Genomic DNA, 19,023 nt, shown 5'->3' with positions numbered 1-19,023 from the left:
GACGTCTCCCTTCGGATTTTCTCATATGGGAACCCCCGAGATATAGTGCTCAGATCACTGTCCAGGTACCGGCACCTGCACGCCCTATAGATCCGAAGGGATGCGAGTGGGATCTCTTGCCTCCGTCCTCATATCTAAGCGCAAGCGGGATTAACCATCGTCCTTACGCCGCTGCCGCTACCTCGACAGGCGGGATTAACTACCGTCCCTGTCGGGCGCATAGCGTCTCATAATCACAGTAAAAATAACATATCAGTGGTTTTAGAAAACACTTTCAGTATACACAGATCCATCATGTCAATCAGAGTCCTCGACTCATCTCAACTAGTATCCATTCATAACTCAGTTTCCAAATATCAAAGTCCATCATTCCTCATCTCATGTATCAACCATCCTTCACCTAACGTCAAACCATTCTCAGCACACCAGAAACCTAGGCCTCCATTTTCTAATCTATCATAAAATCATGTACTAGAACCCTTAAGTTATATCCCATGTTCTAATACTCAAAACTAGGCCCAAAAGTCTTAAAATGGTGTTATAGAAGCTTACAACCTTGTTGGGGAAGTAGAATAGTTAAAAACAAAACAAAATTTGAAAAAAATAGGGCGTGTGCGTCTGCACAGGGGTGTGCGTGCGCACACCCAGGAAATTTTTAAAGGTGTGCGTATGCACGGGTGCCAAAACGCAAAAGGTCTGTTCACTCGCACAACCTGTGCCAGCGCCCCCAACAGACAGTTCTCCCCAACCTGTGCTAGCGTTGCCAACAGAACGCACTTCCCTGCATGTGTGTGCGCAAAAGTGTGTGTGCGTCCGCACATGTCAAAATTCTCGCAGGGTGTGCGTGCGCACAAGGCTGTGCGTCCGCACATATCAGAAAACTCAGAATTCTGTAACTTTGCAGAATTTTCAGATTTTCAACACCAACTTTGAATGATCATAACTTCCTCTACAAATTTTAAATTTCACAAACTTTATACCGTTTTAAAAGGGTTTTCAAAGATCTTTAATTCTAAATAAATTTCAACAAATTTTAAAAACTGAGGCAGAAATTATGATCAGACAAAGTTCACCAAAATTCCACTTTTACCCAAAATCACAAGTTCCACAATTCCTTTATAAAACACAACCAAACTAACCCAAACCACTCCAAAACTCCAATTCTCATCAAATTCAACACTATATGGCATATTACACGAAACATACCACATTTTTCCTTATCCACAACATCAATATCAATATATCTCATATATCCAACTTTATTAACAATTTTCCAACTATATTACCAATAAATCAATACCAATATCACATGTATCAACAAAATCCACTACTCAACTTCACAAACCATGCATCCTCAACATATCACTATTAATCATCATTATCCACTCAAAATTCATCATTTCATCAATCATCATCATACAATTAAATCCAACAACTCATCAACCATTCAAATCCAATCCTATCCTATGAGTCACTAGCCTAAGTGTCCATGAATATTATATACTACATAGAGAAAATCAAAACCATACCTTGGCCGATTCCCAATATGAACCAAATGAGCTTTTAACCAAAATTCAACCACCAAGGTAACTCCAACAAGCACCAACAAGCTCCAAACTCACAATAATCAAGCTATATACATATAAATCACCACAAGATCAACCTATGACTCAACATAAACATAATTTCACAAGGATTTAGTATCTCTTACCTCTCCCAATAAATTTGATGGCCAAAATCTAAGGCTAAGCAAGGATTAGAGCAAACCTAAACATCCAAAATCACAAAAACCTATTTAATCCAAAACCCTAATGTAACCCGAAATTTTGGATAGCAGAACTGGAAGGATTTCGAGCTTGCCTCTAGAGTTTTTTGGATGGAATTTGTAGAGCTCTTCGCAAGGAACGCGTAGCCACTGATGGCACGCAAATCGGAGCTCTATAGCTCAAGATATGAGCTTGGGAAGATTGAGGTGATTAGGGTTTCTTCTTTCTCTCCTTCCCTCTCTCAAATCTGAAGTGTGTGTGTTTATGGAGGCTAGGATTCATTAAATGAACCTTTATATATGTTGGACTTGGGCCCAAGTTGGGCCCGGTTCAACCCGTTAGCGTTTCTAGCCCGTTTGGCCAAACTTCGGACCAAACCTTTAAAATTAATGCCCGATTTTCTGTTTCTAATATTTTTCTAAGGTTTATGACTGTTTCAACTTTTTTTTGCGCAGCACCGGGCAGACTTGAACCAGTTCAATCGGTTAAACTGCCGATTTACTATTTTTCGCAGAAAGCACATTTTCTTACTCGGAAAGACCCACTGAGTCCAAAAATGATGTTTAAAACATCAAATTCTTACTCTAACTTTTTGGAATCAAATTTGGGCAATACAACCACTTAATTAACCAGTTCGATTAAAGACAGGAACACAGCTGGTGATGGTGCAGTTTTATTTTTTGCCGAAAGTGTCGCAAAAACGTCGAAATTCAACCACTTTGAGCTCGAATCTCTCTAACTCCTTAGGCGTGCTCCATGGGTGCTTTAAAAGGATTTTTCTATACATGGAGAAGGGTAAGAATTTATCATGGCTACTATTTTTAAATAAAAAAAGAAAAGGAGAAAGAACAAGAGTTTACCTAGCTGAAATTTTGGTATAAACGCAAGAATTAGCGAAAACGAGCAAGAGTTTGTGTTTGTATGGATTGAGTACTTGAAGAACACATGAAGAATAATGGAAGAAGAGTTGAAATAGGGGCTGGAGCCTAGAGAACAAGTGCAAGGATTTTCTCTCTTTCTCTCTCAAAAATTCGGTCAAAAGAATGTAAAAATATGTAAAGTATTTTGTAAATTTTGTGGCCAATGATTCCTTAAATAAAAAATCAAAATCTTGCTAAATTTATGATGGTAAAGAGGCTGAAATTTTCGTGGTCAAGGTTGGAATTTAATGAAGAAGCGGCATGAAAATGAGGAAGCTTGGTCAGCGCTTGCATGTCGAGCTTATCCACAATTAACCGCAGTTAGTTAATCGAGGTTAAAAACACAGCAGAAAGGGGTGAAAGGATGAGATAGTCTCAGCCCAAAGGCTGAGAAGGAGAGACAAGTTACTTGGATGGCAAGTTAGAAGATTTGGGATCTCTAAGAGTCATTTGCAGAATACTAGTCAGAAATTTAGTTCGGAGTAAATTTTACCATGTGGTAAAATAATTAATGGTTAAGATTTATTCTTAAAAAAATAAATCATGAATAGATGACTAATAATAATCTTGAGACACAATTACCTAGGAAAAAATTATTTTTACCACTGGTTTCAAAGTTTTCGGTTACAAGAGTTTTTTTCGACGCACGAAAAATCGTCACTAAAAGTAGATTTCTGACTCAAAAAGTCTCTAGTGAAAAAAATAAACCAATAGTAAGCTAATATTTATTATTTATTAGTCAAACTTGACTTAGGGGGATTAATTATCCTCGTAAAGTCAATTTTGACCTTATTAATGGTCTTTTTCTATTTGATTTTTTATTTTTTCTTTAATTTTGTTTTTTTTTTTACCATTGGGTCAGCCTTACTATTTCTTATTGGACCGTGATTTGAAATTTTGCAAAATAAATTTTAAAATAGCAAGAAAAGCCTATTTACCGAAAACTGTATTCTTACAAGGGAGAAGAAGAGTTTTGAATTATGCAGAACTTATCAGCACACATACACCGAAAATTCTTAAACAATACACTTAAATATCTTCGTATTATACCGAAATATCTTCGTGTTACACCCAAATTTATTGCAAATACAGAAAAATATTTTCTTTAATGCAGAACTTTTACATTACATTCAATTCAAATCATCAACGATGAAACATTATTCACCTACAAAATCATAAACTACTAACGAAAAAAGTAACTAGAATCGAACCACACCTCAGCCATTTGATTGGATTCAAAACAATAATCAATTTCGTTCTTGTTCAATTGACAATCTGAACTTGAATTATTTATTATCTTCAACAACGAAATAACTGATGATGGAGGAGAAGGAGGAAAAGGAAGGAGGAGAAGAAATTAAAAATGAAAAAATAAGGAGAAAGAGGAGGAGGAGGTGGTGGTGTTGGTGACAACGATAACGAAAGAGAAGAAGAACGAAGAAAAAGAAGAACATGTGCGCATAAATATAAATGACTTGTATAGATTTATCTCAAAAAATGATTTGTATGTAAAAAATAATTTTTTTTGTCTTTCTAACATTCTGGTATATCTACATCGGACACTTCGACACTCAAATCAACGTGTATATACATAATGTTAAAAGTTTAGAAAAGCATTGGATTCATTCCAATTTTTTCTTCTTTGTTCATGTGAATATAGTTATTGGCCGGGTAATTTTTCCATTTCAATTATATACGGAATTATTACATCATAGTTCGGTTTAAGCAACATATAATATTTTGTCATGTAATCAACTTTAAAAAAAGGCAACGGTTCTATACGAGTCATTCTTCCAGTGTATATTAGTCCGAATTATAACGTATATATGGATCAATAAAAATACATAATAAGAAGATTAATAGATGATAATGGATGCACCAAGATAATCATGGAATGAACATATATATTATATAATAGTGATTTGTTGTTGAAGCAACCATGATTCTTCAGATTGGAAAATGAATCATAAAAGCTGTGTGAGTTATAAGCTATAATAATTGGTTTTTCTTGATCAGAGTTATTACCACTAATTATGGCAAAGGTCACACATCACCCAATCTTGACTATGAAAGCATAAAGTTAGTGCTTAATTAACGCTTTAATTTGATTAAACATGTATAAGCCTGGGTAATTAATACCTTCATGATGTTAATTCAAAGCAATTATTTATAATATTAGCATTTGATAATGAAAGATATCTATAATCACCAAATAGAGTAATAATTATTAATTAACATTTTAAAACTTGAATATTACACTTACTTGTTCATGATTTTCTAACAATTGTGCTGGGCACAGTATTGCAATCTTGTCTCCTCTTTAGCACAAGACATAATTATAGAACAGAAAATGATTCTTCTTTAATTTTCTTTTTTTAAAAAAAAAGAATGAAAAGGAAAAGGAGTACTGAGGGGAGGAGGAGAAAGCCTTTTGAAAAGGGAATAATGGTAATAACTAATAAGTGTTGATGGGTTATATATGTGGATTTTACAAAGGCTGTCATTACTGAAAGCCAAAAGATACAAAAATCATAATAAAAAAATACTAAAAGTAAAAGACACCTATTAAAGTAAGAAAGTAAATTTTCAACCCATTGTGAATAGATAAAGGTCTTTAAAAATATATTTATTTTTAAAAATATTATGTGCATATAAAAAATTAGTCACTAAATCAATTATTATATATTGTGTATAAATATATGTATTATTTAATTCACTTTTAATGTGTATTTTATTATTTCAACATATATTTTAAATAAAAAATTAATTTAGTGACTGATTTTCAATATACTCTTTAATTTTTCTTAACTATCAAATAAGAGAAATGATCATATCAATTCTCATTCCACACATCATTTTTTACATTGTATGTATGTATAAATTTGTAGAAAAAAGAATAATGTTATTAAAATAAAAGTGACGATATTTGTTTTCATCAAATAAATATTATTATATAAAAAGGAGTTGATAAACATAGCAAAAATTCAGCATATATTTTAGCAAAAATCTCTTAAATTTGAATACTGTTGTAATTTGGGGAGTGAATAGTGTTAATCACTTAATTGTTCTCTCTCATATTTATTTTTTGTCTTACTTATAGAATTAAATATAAGAAATCACACTTTATTCTTTTAAGTGTTAAAAAAAATTGAGAGGATCTATTTCCTTTAACTTGTGAGGACTTGTTAGCTTAGATATCAGAAATTAATCTATAGTAAATTAACCGGTGTCAAATTCACCTATTTTTTTTAGCAAATAATAATAACTATAATAAAAAAGAAACATGATTATGAGTAGCAACATTATCCAATTGCCAGTTGCCATTTGCTTGATTTTAATGATGAATATCAATAGTATGGGGCAATTCAACTTCTAACCTTTATGGTACCCCACGTGCTTAAAGCAACCTCTCCCTTTTCATGTTCACCTGCCATATTCTAATCTCTCATATTTGGAATTTGGTCATTACTCACTTGGTCACAGCACATAATTTGACATCTAAAGCCACCATACACTTTCTCTCTCTTAAAAACCCATGTCAAAAGTGAAGTCTTTTGGATTTGATCTTGAACCATTTTAGCTATAATTCCTTGTGTTCACACAAAATCAACATAAGAAACATACCCTTTTGTTTATATAGCTATATATTGTTATTACTATTATCCTTTTTCTGCTTAATTATTATTAGTTAGCCAAAACCATAGGAAAATTAAAGAAGTCTTCAATCTTGAGTTCATATATAGTTTTTAGTTTCTTCTTGCTGCTGCATAATGAGGGAATTTCCTTCTTGCTTCGGTGAGAATGGTGTTCAAGTTGCTGATTCATCATCTTCTTTAGGTTCAACAACAACAACAAGATCAGCACAAAATGTGACATGTGTCTACCAGTGCAAGCTGCAAGGAAGTTCTTCAATTTGCTTCATCACAGTGACATGGACAAAAACCCTAATGGGACAAGGCTTGAGTGTGGGAATTGATGATCTTTTCAGCAACCATTGTCTCTGCAAGTTTGACATAAAGCCATGGCTGTTCTCAAGGCGAAAAGGGTCCAAGAATTTTGATGTCAAATCCAATAAAGTTGACATCTTTTGGGATCTGAGCTCTGCAAAATTTGGTTCTGGCCCTGAACCATTAGAAGGCTACTACCTAGCAATCATGTTCAACCATGTCATGGTGTTGCTCCTTGGTGATCTCAAAAAGGATGCATGCAAGAAACTATTTGATCATCATAATAATGGTGATGATGAAATTTCCTACAATCTTCATCAATCTTCTGGTGCAATTTTTATTGCAAAGAGGGAACATGTTTTTGGTAAGAAATGTTATGGAGCAAAGGCTCAATTTTGTGACAAGGGTCCATTGCACAATGTGACAATTGAATGTGACACATTTAATACTAATAGTAATAATAGTATTAGCAGTGATCCTTGTCTTGTGATAAGAATTGATAGCAAGATTGTGATTCAGGTGAAGAGGTTGAAATGGAAATTCAGAGGGAATCATACAATTTTGGTTGATGGGGTTCCAGTGGAAGTGTTCTGGGATGTGCATAATTGGCTCTTTGGGAATTCTATGGGGAATGCTGTGTTCATGTTCCAAACTCAATCTCAATCTGTTTCTTCTTCTGAAGATCATCACTATCATCATCATCATCATCATGAAGATGCATTAACTTGGGCTTATTGTCAACAGTTTAAGGATTCACAGTTGCAAGGTCTTGGATTCTCTCTCATTTTGTATGCTTGGAAGAATGAGTAATCAATAGAGTTGTTACTTCTTTTTTTTTTTTTTGCGAGTGTTGAACTGATTTTGATAAATACATTTTCAACAGTGATGTGACAAAAAAAAGTACATGAAACTGGCAATTTTATTTTATTTTTATTTATTTTTTGATTCTCATCTTGGATATGTATAATTTGCTTTCTAGTTTTTACTGGTTTAGCTTTTCTTAGTCTCTTCAATCTTCATTGTGATTGTAATCTTCAACTAGAACCCAACCATAATAACATTTAACTATTTAGCAATGTTGATGGACTTGTATTTTATTTGTAGAAGTTAAAATCAAACATTAGCCAGTAGGCAAAATCCTGATCAAAATCAATGCATTTGACTTTTTTTTAAAAGATTAATTTCAGATACCCTGAATCCAAGGAGAAATGCTTAATTGACTTGTGTGGTTTGGCAGCTATTTCACCGACCATGCTACGTAAATGTATGTATACACTTAACCATCCGTATAGAATATATTAAAATATAAAATATATATTAAAATAAATTAAACAATATATATAAGTTTAATTTTAACGCACTAGCAGTGTAAAAGTTTTATACAGTTCATACAATTACATCCATTCTTTTGGATGACCATTCACAAGGTCGTGAAAGATAATTATTTTTGCTGATATGACATTACATAATTAAATGCACGTGTAAAACTACTTTAAACTGACAGTGTATCAAAATTAAATTTATATATTTATATACAAATATAAAAGGACTAATTTGATTGCTGATTTTTGTATGGATATATAAAATTTTTGTTATTTCACTTTAAGCAAAGTTTTCTAAGAAAATTAAGTAACCATAGTATATAAATAAATAAAAGAAATAAGAGAAATTAATGAACAATGTCTCGGGTTCAGCACTAATTAATTTTGGTGAAACTGAAAGGATAAAGCTTCTTTAATTTTAGGTTGCAGAATAACATGAAACATGCAGAGTATGCTGCCTAAATTATGGGACACACAAAGTCATGTCAACAAGGTATGAAATATATATATATATATATATATATATATATATATATATATATATTGAGTTTGCTTGAACCAGTTTGTGTGATTTTCTCGTATTCTTACTGGGATCAGCTCTTGTTGGATAACTTAATATTAGTTCTTATAATATAAATGTTTTGTTCAGTGTATCTCTATAGATCAAAGTCGCAATTGTCAACACTATTCTAATCAATGTAGATTGCGGACGCAAGGGAAATTATTTCATCATAGATGCATGCTCCAAGAGAGATCTTTCCCATGTATTTTATGCAAACTTCATAAAATTTCGGCGCAATATCTTGAAATTAGCGTAGATATTGTATATTTGCTACAAAAGTCTATTCTATATTCTATTTTTAATCACTTTAGTGACATGCAAGTATGCAGCGAAAGTAATATTCAAATAATGCTCAATTATAAGATTACTTCGTTAAAACAATTTTACTTAATTTTGCTCAGCTAATCATATATAATACCAAAACCAAATTATCTAACCAACTTGGGTTGATCGAATGGCCAGTTTACTCGTCTGTTTAAACAAATATTAGGAGTTAAAATCTCATCTTATACATATAACAACCCATCGCATTGACTAGCAAAAGACCCTTAAATAAAGTTCACCAAATTAACCCTTAGTCTGTCAGATTAAAGAATACCGTAAATAACTAGAAAGAAAAAAAAAAGAAAAGAAATTTGTAAGTATATACATATACACTGACAGTAGCTATAGCTGAATTAGGGAAGGTGATGTAGGCCATCCTCCATAACAACAAAAACATTACAACCATTTTCCTCCAAGACAAAGGGAAATTTTCAATCACTGGAACTGAGTGACATTACAATACCAAACACATGGTTTTGTTAAGAAATCTTGTCCAACTGAACAAGCAAGTGATGCTAACGTGGCATTACATTCAAATAATGGATTGTAGAAAGGCCATTATTTCTCACATTGTCGGGTAATTCCAACGTAGTATGTTAGCATACCGCTGTACCTAATCATAGAAGTATTATTGGAACCCAAAACGATGTTGAGTCCTTTAAACTTTTCTATATATTCATGTCATAAGATTCTAGCGTTCACTCTCTTTTTATGGATCATGCAAATTGCAAAATGCCACCGTTCATAAAGCAAAAGAACAAAAAATTCGGCACCACAGGAATCGTGTGGAGCAGCTTCATTTTAATAGTGCAACGATAAAAATACTAAAAAGATTGGTTGAACACAGGCCTTCTAATAATTTTGAGCTTTTCTCCCCCTTGCTTTAATGATTTGCAAGTTACATGAAATGCACCTTTCATTGATTAATACAACGCAAAGCGCCATCGGTGTCCCACAATCAAGATCCAAATTTATACAACCTGCAGGCAGGATTTGAATGGTTGAAATGCCAGCCACTTCTCATTATCACCAGAGACTGAAAAATTGAATGTTTGATTAGTTCAGCATCTATGATGAGAATACATGAAGCAACAAAATACCAAGTATAAGAAAATAAACAAGACAATGACACAGAATGCAGGACTCTAATTCTTTCACCATGATTAAAATATCTGACTGAGAGTTTGAGACTGTTCATTCAATATCAATTAGGCAGAGTGGCAGACCGAGAAAATGCTCATCATCAATTTGTCTCAAATCTTCACAAAGAAAATATTAAACTGATAGCAGCTAGCAACAGAGCCAGCAGATAAATATTGAAGAGGTGTTTATCAAGGAAACAAGGCCACAGAATACTGAAAGCAGACATGCATATGCATGCGAAAATTCAAAAACAGAGACTATAAATAAAAAACAATTAGCATGGTTGCAGTTGATGTCTTGAACAAAACTGTATGTAAAAGAGCATAATTGGAGAGGGGGGAATCTACATACGGTTTAGCTATTATTCAGGCATCCTGAACCCATATCCTCACGGTTCTATCATTATCTAAGCCGGCAGAAGCAATTTTATTCTCTGTTGGATGACAGGAAACAGATATTACAGTATCTGTGTGGCCTTCGAGTTTCTGAACCATATTTTTCTGCTGAACATCCCATAAATAAACACAGCAATCTTCTGATCCTCCAACAATATATCTCCTCCCTTGTGTAACAGAAAATGTGAATGTTATACAGTATTCTCTATTCACATGACCTGTATAAATTTTTACAGACCTCCCCTGCGAGTAATTCCATAGCTTCTGCAACAGGAGAATTTAATTGGCATGTTATTAATGGATATACTAAACTAATATTCTATTAGATTATGGACACATATCAGAATTGGAAGTAACTCTCATAAACCTGAAACCTCAGAAACCATGTAAAACAAAACCTCGTCCACGAATGATAGCGCAGGATTAGTGACAAACTTATCTATCCCAATACTTGCAATGTTAATAGATTAATTTAAGAGCAAAAAGTTCAACTGGGGACAACCAGCAATATTACAAGATTTTGGTACGTCAATTCGCTTGATTTCAAGAACCATAGCCCGCAAGTTTAAACGTGTATCTTAACCTTAGGAATCTATGCACACAAGATTAACATTCTTAGAACAAACTCGAAAAACTAACCGCCAAAGAATTATTTTCCTCACCAAAACTGCAACAACTGGCATTAGGGCCAGACCAAGTAAATGTAGCGCTTGAAGATATGCTGGAATAATATAACAGTTTTACTAATTAATATACAAATCAAAGTGGTAAATGAACTTAGATTCCAAAACCCTGGAAATAGAAATCTGTAGCCATTACATAAAAGAAAACATGAAACAACTTTCATAGTTTAACAATTGAATTAATAGGGCTGGTGCCTAGGCAAAACTTATCTCAAAGATGGAAACTATAGGATTTGAAGCTCTAACATTATAGGTAAAGTTTGTCTAAGGTCACAATTCATTTCCACTGCAATTAAAGATGATAGATAATTAACGCTTGCCACTATAGATTTAAAACTTATTTCCCCGATGATTGATCTAAGTACATGTGATAATTAGGAAGATTAGCTAACTTTTCCTTCAAAATAATGCTTAATTTTAGTTTGGTATTTGCAGCTTGAGTGGCGACATGTTTACATTATCCTTCAACTGCAACCAACCACTTATGGTTGATAACTGGATTACCGTCTTTCCAAACCAATTTAATCATTATACCATTAATTTCCTTGTCACTGCATCAAACTCGAGCAACTAATTAATGTTTGGATTAGCTTGTATACAAAATTTAGAATCAAATGATTCCCAAGAAAAATCATGTCCCTCTTATCTTCTTTATTAGTTTCACCTGTTTCCATAGACTCCAAAAGTAAAATAAATGAGATGGCAGGATAAATAAAACAAAGCAAAACTTACAAGGGTATCATTCAGAGTGGCAACAAGTACAAACTTGCCATTGGGAGAGAATCTCGCAAATGAAACAGCAGGGACCTTATCATCAATAAGTGTCATGAGCAACGTCCCGGAGGCCGACTCCCAAATCTTACAAGAACCATCGTGGCTTCCAGACACAATGAGCGAACCATCACGATTGAAGTGTGCTGAAGTAACTGGCATGGTATGGCCTTTCATGACATGGATACACTTCCCCGTCTTCACCTATCAATCAAGCTAAGAATAATTCAGACTTCAGAGGTAGAGAAAAAGCGAGAGAATAATGATTTCATTAATTCAATCATATCAAAGAAATGGTTTATGTACATAACTCATTTTTAACCAGGGAATAAAACATATCTATCTAAATTTAGTCCCGTCAATAAGCTATAGCTCATAGTTGCAGTTTGTAAATGATTACATTACGTATATGACTATAATCAATTGTTTTTCTAGGTCTAACTTTAAGAAAAAATCAACCAACGTTAAGTGACTCGTAAACTCTCAAATTAATCTCCACATCAAGTTTGACTTCGGAAATCTTGAAACCTCTCCTAAGATCTCTGAAGTTGGCAAATACTAACCCAACTGATGTGGAGATAGTGTGAACAACCACAACTATAGCACCAATATTATTATTGAGCTGCTATCCATGCTGCATTGCGACAACAAAGACAGAAACAGCATTACCAACTTTGGGACTAATTTGGCAGGAATTCAATCTTCTTAAATGAGAAACGTTTCCTAAACTGAGAAAGTGCCAGCAAGGGTGTTATGCACTTCACTTTCTCACTATCGAAATTTTCTCAATGATGCAAACTCGGTTTAACGATCTACTACTCATTCCATATTCAACAAACTCCAACCAACCAACCAACTAGCTAGCTAGCTAACTAACTAACTAACTAACTAACTAACTAACTAACTGAACTGACCCACACAATTAACGTAATGAAATTTTATAGCCAATCAAGAGATTAATTTGATGGAATTTTACTCCTTGTGCCAGAATCTAACAAACTAACTGAATAATAGACATGATCAGAACGTGATGAAATTGAAAAACAAGCATACCTCCCAAACCCTAATGGTCTCATCGAAGGATCCGGAGACGATGAGGTTAGTCTGGTCATTGAAGTTAACGCAGAAGACGGCGTGGGAGTGGCCGCGGAGGGTCTTGACGCACTCGCCAGAGGTGCCGTCCCATATGCGGACGGTACGGTCGTCGGAGGCGGAGCAGATGTAACGAGAGTCTGAGGACCAGGCAAGGTCGGAGATGCCTTCGGAGTGGTCGGTGAGGCGGTGGAGGAGGGAGAGGGTTTCGGAGGACCATATAATTAGGGTTTTGTCGAGGGAGGCGGAGGCCAAACGGGATCCGTCGTTGGAGAACTTGACGCAAGACACGGCGCGTTCGTGGGCGGTTAGGGTTTTGAGGTGCCTGTACGGACGGTAAGGTTGGCTGCCGCTACCGCTCGTGGTCGTGCTCGTTGCTGCCATTTCGGGACACAAATGAAACTCCCTCGCGATATTTCGCGCTAATTTATCTGTTTTTCACTTTCGCTTTGGTCGGTGCTTTTTTTTTTCCTCTCTCAAGTCTCAATAGTAAACACTAAACACTCAAAATCCCATCCTAAGAGACGTCCATGAAAATATCTATCAGCTTTTGTAATAACAAAAATATTTGTAAAATATTATAAAATAAAAATAATTATTTCTGTTAACAAATATTTAAAATACTAATAAAATTATTCAAAAAAATTAAAAAAATAAATTTATATTTATAGAAAATAAATTTTATTTAACAATAGCTATTACCTTGACACCAAAGAAAAGTTCTACCCAATGCTTTATTTCTAGGAAAAGTCTAGGGGGCCAGCAGTTTTATTGAATTTTGGCCAACATGTAACCAGCAGAGAAATGTGAGCCATTGGATGAAATCTCACACCAATCTCAGACCATCAAATCATCATTGATGGCTAGTTGATGGCTAACCATCACAAAAATTGCTGGCCCCTAGCATTGCTCTTATTTCTATCCTAGTTGATCCCGATTTGACATTAGAAGTATATTAATCTTTCACCAATTACTGAATACCTTTGTTTGTATATAATGCATTTTTTATTCCATTTATATTTGATTTTATTCATAAATAGATTTTCTTCCCTATGAGTTCTAGTCTCAATAAGAATACTAGTTTTTACTGTTCATATGTTATTATTTGAATATATCACACCAATTCGTTATGTATGGATGATGAGATTCCATTGATACAGAGCCAATCGTTCTTTTTTCTCTGACAGATGGTCAGAACTGCATCTAGATTCTAATCCTACTAAATTTTAATTGACTCAATTAAAAAAAATAAACTAAAACTTTTATGTTATATTTTTTATCACTACTATTATTTTCATCACACTTCTTTTTTAAGAGTCCATTTCACTATCTCCCTCGTTAATATCATTATCTTCATTATCAACGACCAAAACTACAACTATTGTTAACGGTGACACTAATCATGGAGTCAAGGAAGATGTTCTGTTATAAGCCTTGAAGGAGGTATAGCTCGTCCGTTTTAAGGTTAAACTCGTTCTCGTCCGGATAAGATGAGGTATACGTCGGCTTTAAGAGGAACGGCGGTCGCAGACACCTAGAAAGACACTTCGATGTTCAAGTTAGTAAGAATAGAAAATGAATATAATACTATTCAGAGTGAATAACGTACCTTCTCCTTTTAGGATTTCTTCTTTTTATAAAGTTGTTATGCTATACGCAGTTACTCCATTGACTTAGTATTGCGAAGCTGTCGGGGATATTAGCCTGATTTTGTAGTAACAGCTTCTAAACGTTATTTGAACTTATACCAAAAAATTTGTTATAACTGAAATTCTCTCTAACTAAAATAGGTCATGTTTTATTTATTTTATTTAGATTCTGATTTATAGGTATAACTGGTCAGATTATAGCTAAACAGATCACAACTCCCAAATTTGACCTGTGATATTTTTCAATAAAACAGGTTGAGCTTTCGACCTATAAATGAGAATCGTGATAATAGTAGTAGTAGTCCCCAAACTCAACTTGTTGTACATGGAAAATAACACTCATGTTAAAGAGAAAAATAAAACAAAACTGAGAGTTATTATGAATAAGGATAACATGATGAGCCCAAGCTTAGTCGGGTTATTGTGTCGGCAATTATTCATAAAATAATTGAATGGTAAGTTATTCGATCAAGAAAATTGTGTGGGAGATATTTTCCGCTTGAGAACAATTTTCATGACATGCCTGTAACATTTGATTGATGCGAACTGAAAAGTTCGAAAATATATATTCGTTGACGGAATCGATTGTATGACCCAAGGATATAATGACCAATCGTCTTGAAAATTTTTTCGACACACAACAATTTATTGATAAATTTCTCCCTCAAAACAATTAATTTATTGAATATTGAGTGAATAATAAAAATGTTGTAACATAAATAAAATGTGTTGAAAATAAACGTGCGCTATTATAAAATAGGAAAATAAAAAGATGAGCTAATTACCCATAGATCAAGTAACGACATTTGAATTTGCTTAGTGATTTATGATATCACTGCATATTTAATGATGCTTGTTATAGTTCTTCTTTAGATAAGAGCTTTACTTGGTATATTAGCTTTCAAAAATTGATATAACAATAACAATAGAGAAGATTATTAGTCATGGTCTTATAGAGGATATAAAATGTAGAAAAATAATGATTGGTGGAGCATATATAGTTATAACTCGGTAGGATATAAAAACAGATGCAATTGTGTTATAATTTGAAGATACGAGAATTAGCCCTAAGATCAACTTGATAATCTTAAAAATAAAGTTGGCTAGCCTTATTGTTTAGAAAGGTATTGCTTATATGAGTGTATTTTTGAATGAACTTATAGTTGATTATTTGCCGACTTATAGGTGTTGGCTTGTTTTGGCTTATTCTGACTTATAATTGACGATTTGTTTGGAGTGATTCCAAATTATAGGTGTCGCCTTATTTGGATTGATTCTGATTTATAGTTGTCATTGTTTGAAGTAATTCCGACTTATATGTGTCGATTTGTTTGGATTAATTCCGATGTGTCAGTTTATTCGGATTAATTCCGACTTATAGTTGCCGGTTTGTTTGAAATCATTATTGTTTTGTTGCTCCTTTTGTATTAAGCAATTGATTGATGAATTATGAAATATATTGTGGAAAAAAGAATTGTTTCTTTAATTTTTTATATGCATTGAAATAGAAGAGATTGATTACAAACATTTCAAAATCACAACTATTTGTATTAGACATATAGGTCGAGTGGATAGGTATTTGGCTGGGTGCCTTGTTTGATGTATGATAGTAGATAAGTTAGCTTATAGGTCGGTATGAGTTTCGCTTTAGTAGAGAAGAGATAGAAATAATGATAAGAAGAAAAATATAAATAAATAAACGGTGATATGCATCCATGAATATCTATGAATAAGTATAGATATTATAAAGGGTAGAGTATTTGATATGCATTGTTCCTGAAATTACAGGATTGAATATGTATTATTAGTGGTAATTAATGAGGACCATTTTTGATAGGTCAAATAGATAACGTTGATTGTGGGGATAGCGTATATGATGTTGATTAGCACGAGTTTTGCTCCAACTTATAGGTCGGTTTGTGTTTCTAACAATAAAGAAACATGAAAAAGAAATAATAACAAGAAATATAGAAAAATAGAAAGTATCATTGAATGGAGGGCCTTCGGGGTTGAAGGTGCGAGAGGTGTGCTTTGTTAAAATCTCTCCAGTAAAAACCCAATATGAGATAAAATCCAAGACAAAAAATACATCATCTTATCTTGACTTATGAACTTAGTCGTAATATATCTTTAGGAAAGAGATGTTCTATGTACTTGTTAGAATATTGCCTTCTAAAGTTTGCAAAACGTATGCACTTCATCCGATGACCTTTGATATTCTGAATAGTTCTTCTCAATTTATAGCGAGCCTTACATGGCCTTGAGGTTTTTTAAGGACGAAGTTCTCTTGATTGAATGATCTTGGGTTGATCTTCTTGTTGTACTTCCCAACTATAGCAAGTTGTGGTGCGCGTTGTGGAATTAACGCATAATCTCGTATTTCTTCTATTGTATCCAGCTCATTAGTTCTTAGCTCGGCATCGACTTTATCATTTAAGTCATATGTTCGGCCTGATTGATGTGTGATTTTTCAATAGGTATCATGGCATCGCAGCCATATATTAGTTTGAATGGAGTCTCTTTTGTTGATGAGTGTTAGGTTGTGTTATAGCTCCATAGGGTTTTGGGCATGAACCCAGCCCACTGTCCTTAAGAATCATCTAACTTCTTTCGTAAGGCCCAACCTAGTGTCTGTGGAAAAGGACAAAAAATGTCTAGGTCCCACTTACTAAAATGCCAACCTATCTCCGAATGTGTGTACCACATACACCTTCGTGGACCTTGTCCATAGCAAATTTAGCATCTTCGTCACTAATATATTTTAGCAAACGTTTAGTGAGTCCGCGCCTGTATAGCTCGGTTCTGATTAGTGTATAGAAACTTGATTGCCTTTTGAATCTGTGCTTGTCTTTGACATTCTCTGGTATATTGTCAGTGTTTAGGTATTGAATAAATGGTGCTTGCCAATCTGTTTCTTATGCAATACTTAAAACAAATGTTAACGTAACACTGGGCTCATCCAGTGTTAGTTGGGATAAACTCGGCACATAACTTTGGTTCTTACTGGTTATTAGTTTTGGCAAAATATCAGTTTGGCAGTTTTGGTCCCGAGCTATATGGGATATTTCAAATTTTAAAAAGTAGGAGATTAGGTTATTAACAGTAGACAAGTATTTTTTGTAACAAATTACCCTTACTTGAAAGTTACTTGTTACCTGTTGTACCACCAAGACTGAATCACATTTGCGTTTATATGCGTTATTCCAAGGTTCTGAGCTAATCTAAGACCAGTTATAAGTGCCTTATATTTTGCTCAGATATTGCTAGCGTGAAAGCTGAATTGTAAATATTGTTTTATGACTATTCCTTTGCTATCTTTGAGTAATACCCACTCTAAAACCTTGTGTGTTTGAAGTTCTGTCAATGTATAGTGCTTATGTTGTGTAGGCAGGAGTAGAATTATAAAATGTCAATTCTGCGATAAAGTCGGCTAGGTGTTGAACTAGTCTGAGTCATGTACATAAATCTTTGGAGCTGCAAAGTTATTAACAAATAGATCGGCGAACTCATCAAAGTTTAATATAAAACCTGCATGTAAACTAGAAAAAAGGATCAAGGCAGCACCATCCAAAAAGGTAGGGAAAGAATGACAGAGTATAAGGTCAAATGCACCATTTAAAAGCATCATAGAATGGAATTTTATAAGTGGATGTTAGGGTCGCCGATCCCCTTATAGGGTTTTAGGGTTGTCGGCAAGGTGAATTTCTTAGGCATCTGAAAGTTGATGAGTTTTTTTGAGAAAGGGGTTGTCCTTTTTGTTGTTTTTGGTGGGATGACCACTACCGGTTGTGACTTCCGAGGTGTGATGATCACCATTGTTTCCATTTTCAACATTCTTCTGGTTCTCCTCCTCACTTCGGTCATTCTGCTTTTGATTCAGTAGTTCAATCACTCTCTGGACCTCGGCCCGTAATGAATCATTTATAGCCAGTAACTCGGCTTGAGTAGGAGGAGGGAATGTTCTGCTCTTCCGCCATTGTCTGAAGACTTGCAAAAGAGAGGGAAAGGCAAGCAGAAGAGGTGACGGTAGGGTTAAATAAAATTCAGCCCCATGGTGGACGTCAAATGTTTCTGCGTGGTAAGCCTTGAAGTAGTATAACTCATCCGTTTCAAGGTTAAACTCGTCCTCGTCTAAATAGGATAAGGTATACATCGACTTCAAGAGGAATAGCAGCGGCGAACACCTGCAAAGGCACTCCGATACTCAAGTTAGTAAGAATAAAAAAAGAGAAAAATTTTATTCAGAGCAAATACCGTACTTTCTCCCTTTAGGGTTTCTTCTTTTTTATAAAGTTGTTATGCTATAGGCGGTTACTCCATTGACCTAGTATTGCGAAGTTGTTGGGGATGTTAGCCTAATTTTGTGGTAACCGCTTCTAAACGTTATTTGAGCTTATACAAAAAGTCCGTTATAATTGAGATTTTATCTAACTAAAATAGGTCACTTTT

General features: G+C 34.1%; 2 protein-coding genes across 2 annotated transcripts; one reads left to right on the top strand and one right to left on the bottom strand.

Annotated features, from left to right (window-relative positions):
• Positions 1–6,186: 6,186 nt before the first annotated feature.
• On the top strand, positions 6,187–7,503 carry LOC130962063 (uncharacterized). The gene has a single exon (XM_057888149.1). It carries the CDS (start codon positions 6,457–6,459, stop codon positions 7,441–7,443), a length of 987 nt encoding a protein of 328 aa, XP_057744132.1. The 5' UTR covers positions 6,187–6,456; the 3' UTR covers positions 7,444–7,503.
• Positions 7,504–8,885: 1,382 nt separating this feature from the next.
• LOC130960161 (COMPASS-like H3K4 histone methylase component WDR5B) lies at positions 8,886–13,403 on the bottom strand. Its single transcript, XM_057885465.1, has 4 exons — positions 12,887–13,403; positions 11,795–12,037; positions 10,336–10,643; positions 8,886–9,877 (listed from the first exon to the last, which is right to left on the bottom strand). The coding sequence occupies exons 1-3, from the start codon at positions 13,307–13,309 to the stop codon at positions 10,350–10,352; spliced, it is 960 nt and encodes a 319-aa protein (XP_057741448.1). The 5' UTR covers positions 13,310–13,403; the 3' UTR covers positions 8,886–9,877; positions 10,336–10,349.
• Positions 13,404–19,023: the final 5,620 nt, after the last annotated feature.

This window comes from Arachis stenosperma, chromosome 2, assembly GCF_014773155.1.
Source record: "Arachis stenosperma cultivar V10309 chromosome 2, arast.V10309.gnm1.PFL2, whole genome shotgun sequence".
Classification (NCBI taxonomy): domain Eukaryota; kingdom Viridiplantae; phylum Streptophyta; class Magnoliopsida; order Fabales; family Fabaceae; genus Arachis; species Arachis stenosperma.
The sequence above is the reverse complement of the archived record's forward strand: the minus strand, read 5'-3'. Positions and strand labels throughout refer to the sequence as shown.

Excerpts from the sequence above, each read along its gene's own strand:
- LOC130962063 (XM_057888149.1), top strand. The coding sequence starts at position 6,457 with ATGAGGGAATTTCCTTCTTGCTTCGGTGAGAATGGTGTTCAAGTTGCT.
- LOC130960161 (XM_057885465.1), bottom strand. The coding sequence starts at position 13,309 with ATGGCAGCAACGAGCACGACCACGAGCGGTAGCGGCAGCCAACCTTAC. Across the intron at positions 12,038-12,886 it reads AGACCATTAGGGTTTGGGAG|GTGAAGACGGGGAAGTGTAT; the intron begins GTATGCTTGTTT and ends CTTGATTGATAG. Across the intron at positions 10,644-11,794 it reads CCACTCTGAATGATACCCTT|AAGCTATGGAATTACTCGCA; the intron begins GTAAGTTTTGCT and ends CTCCTGTTGCAG.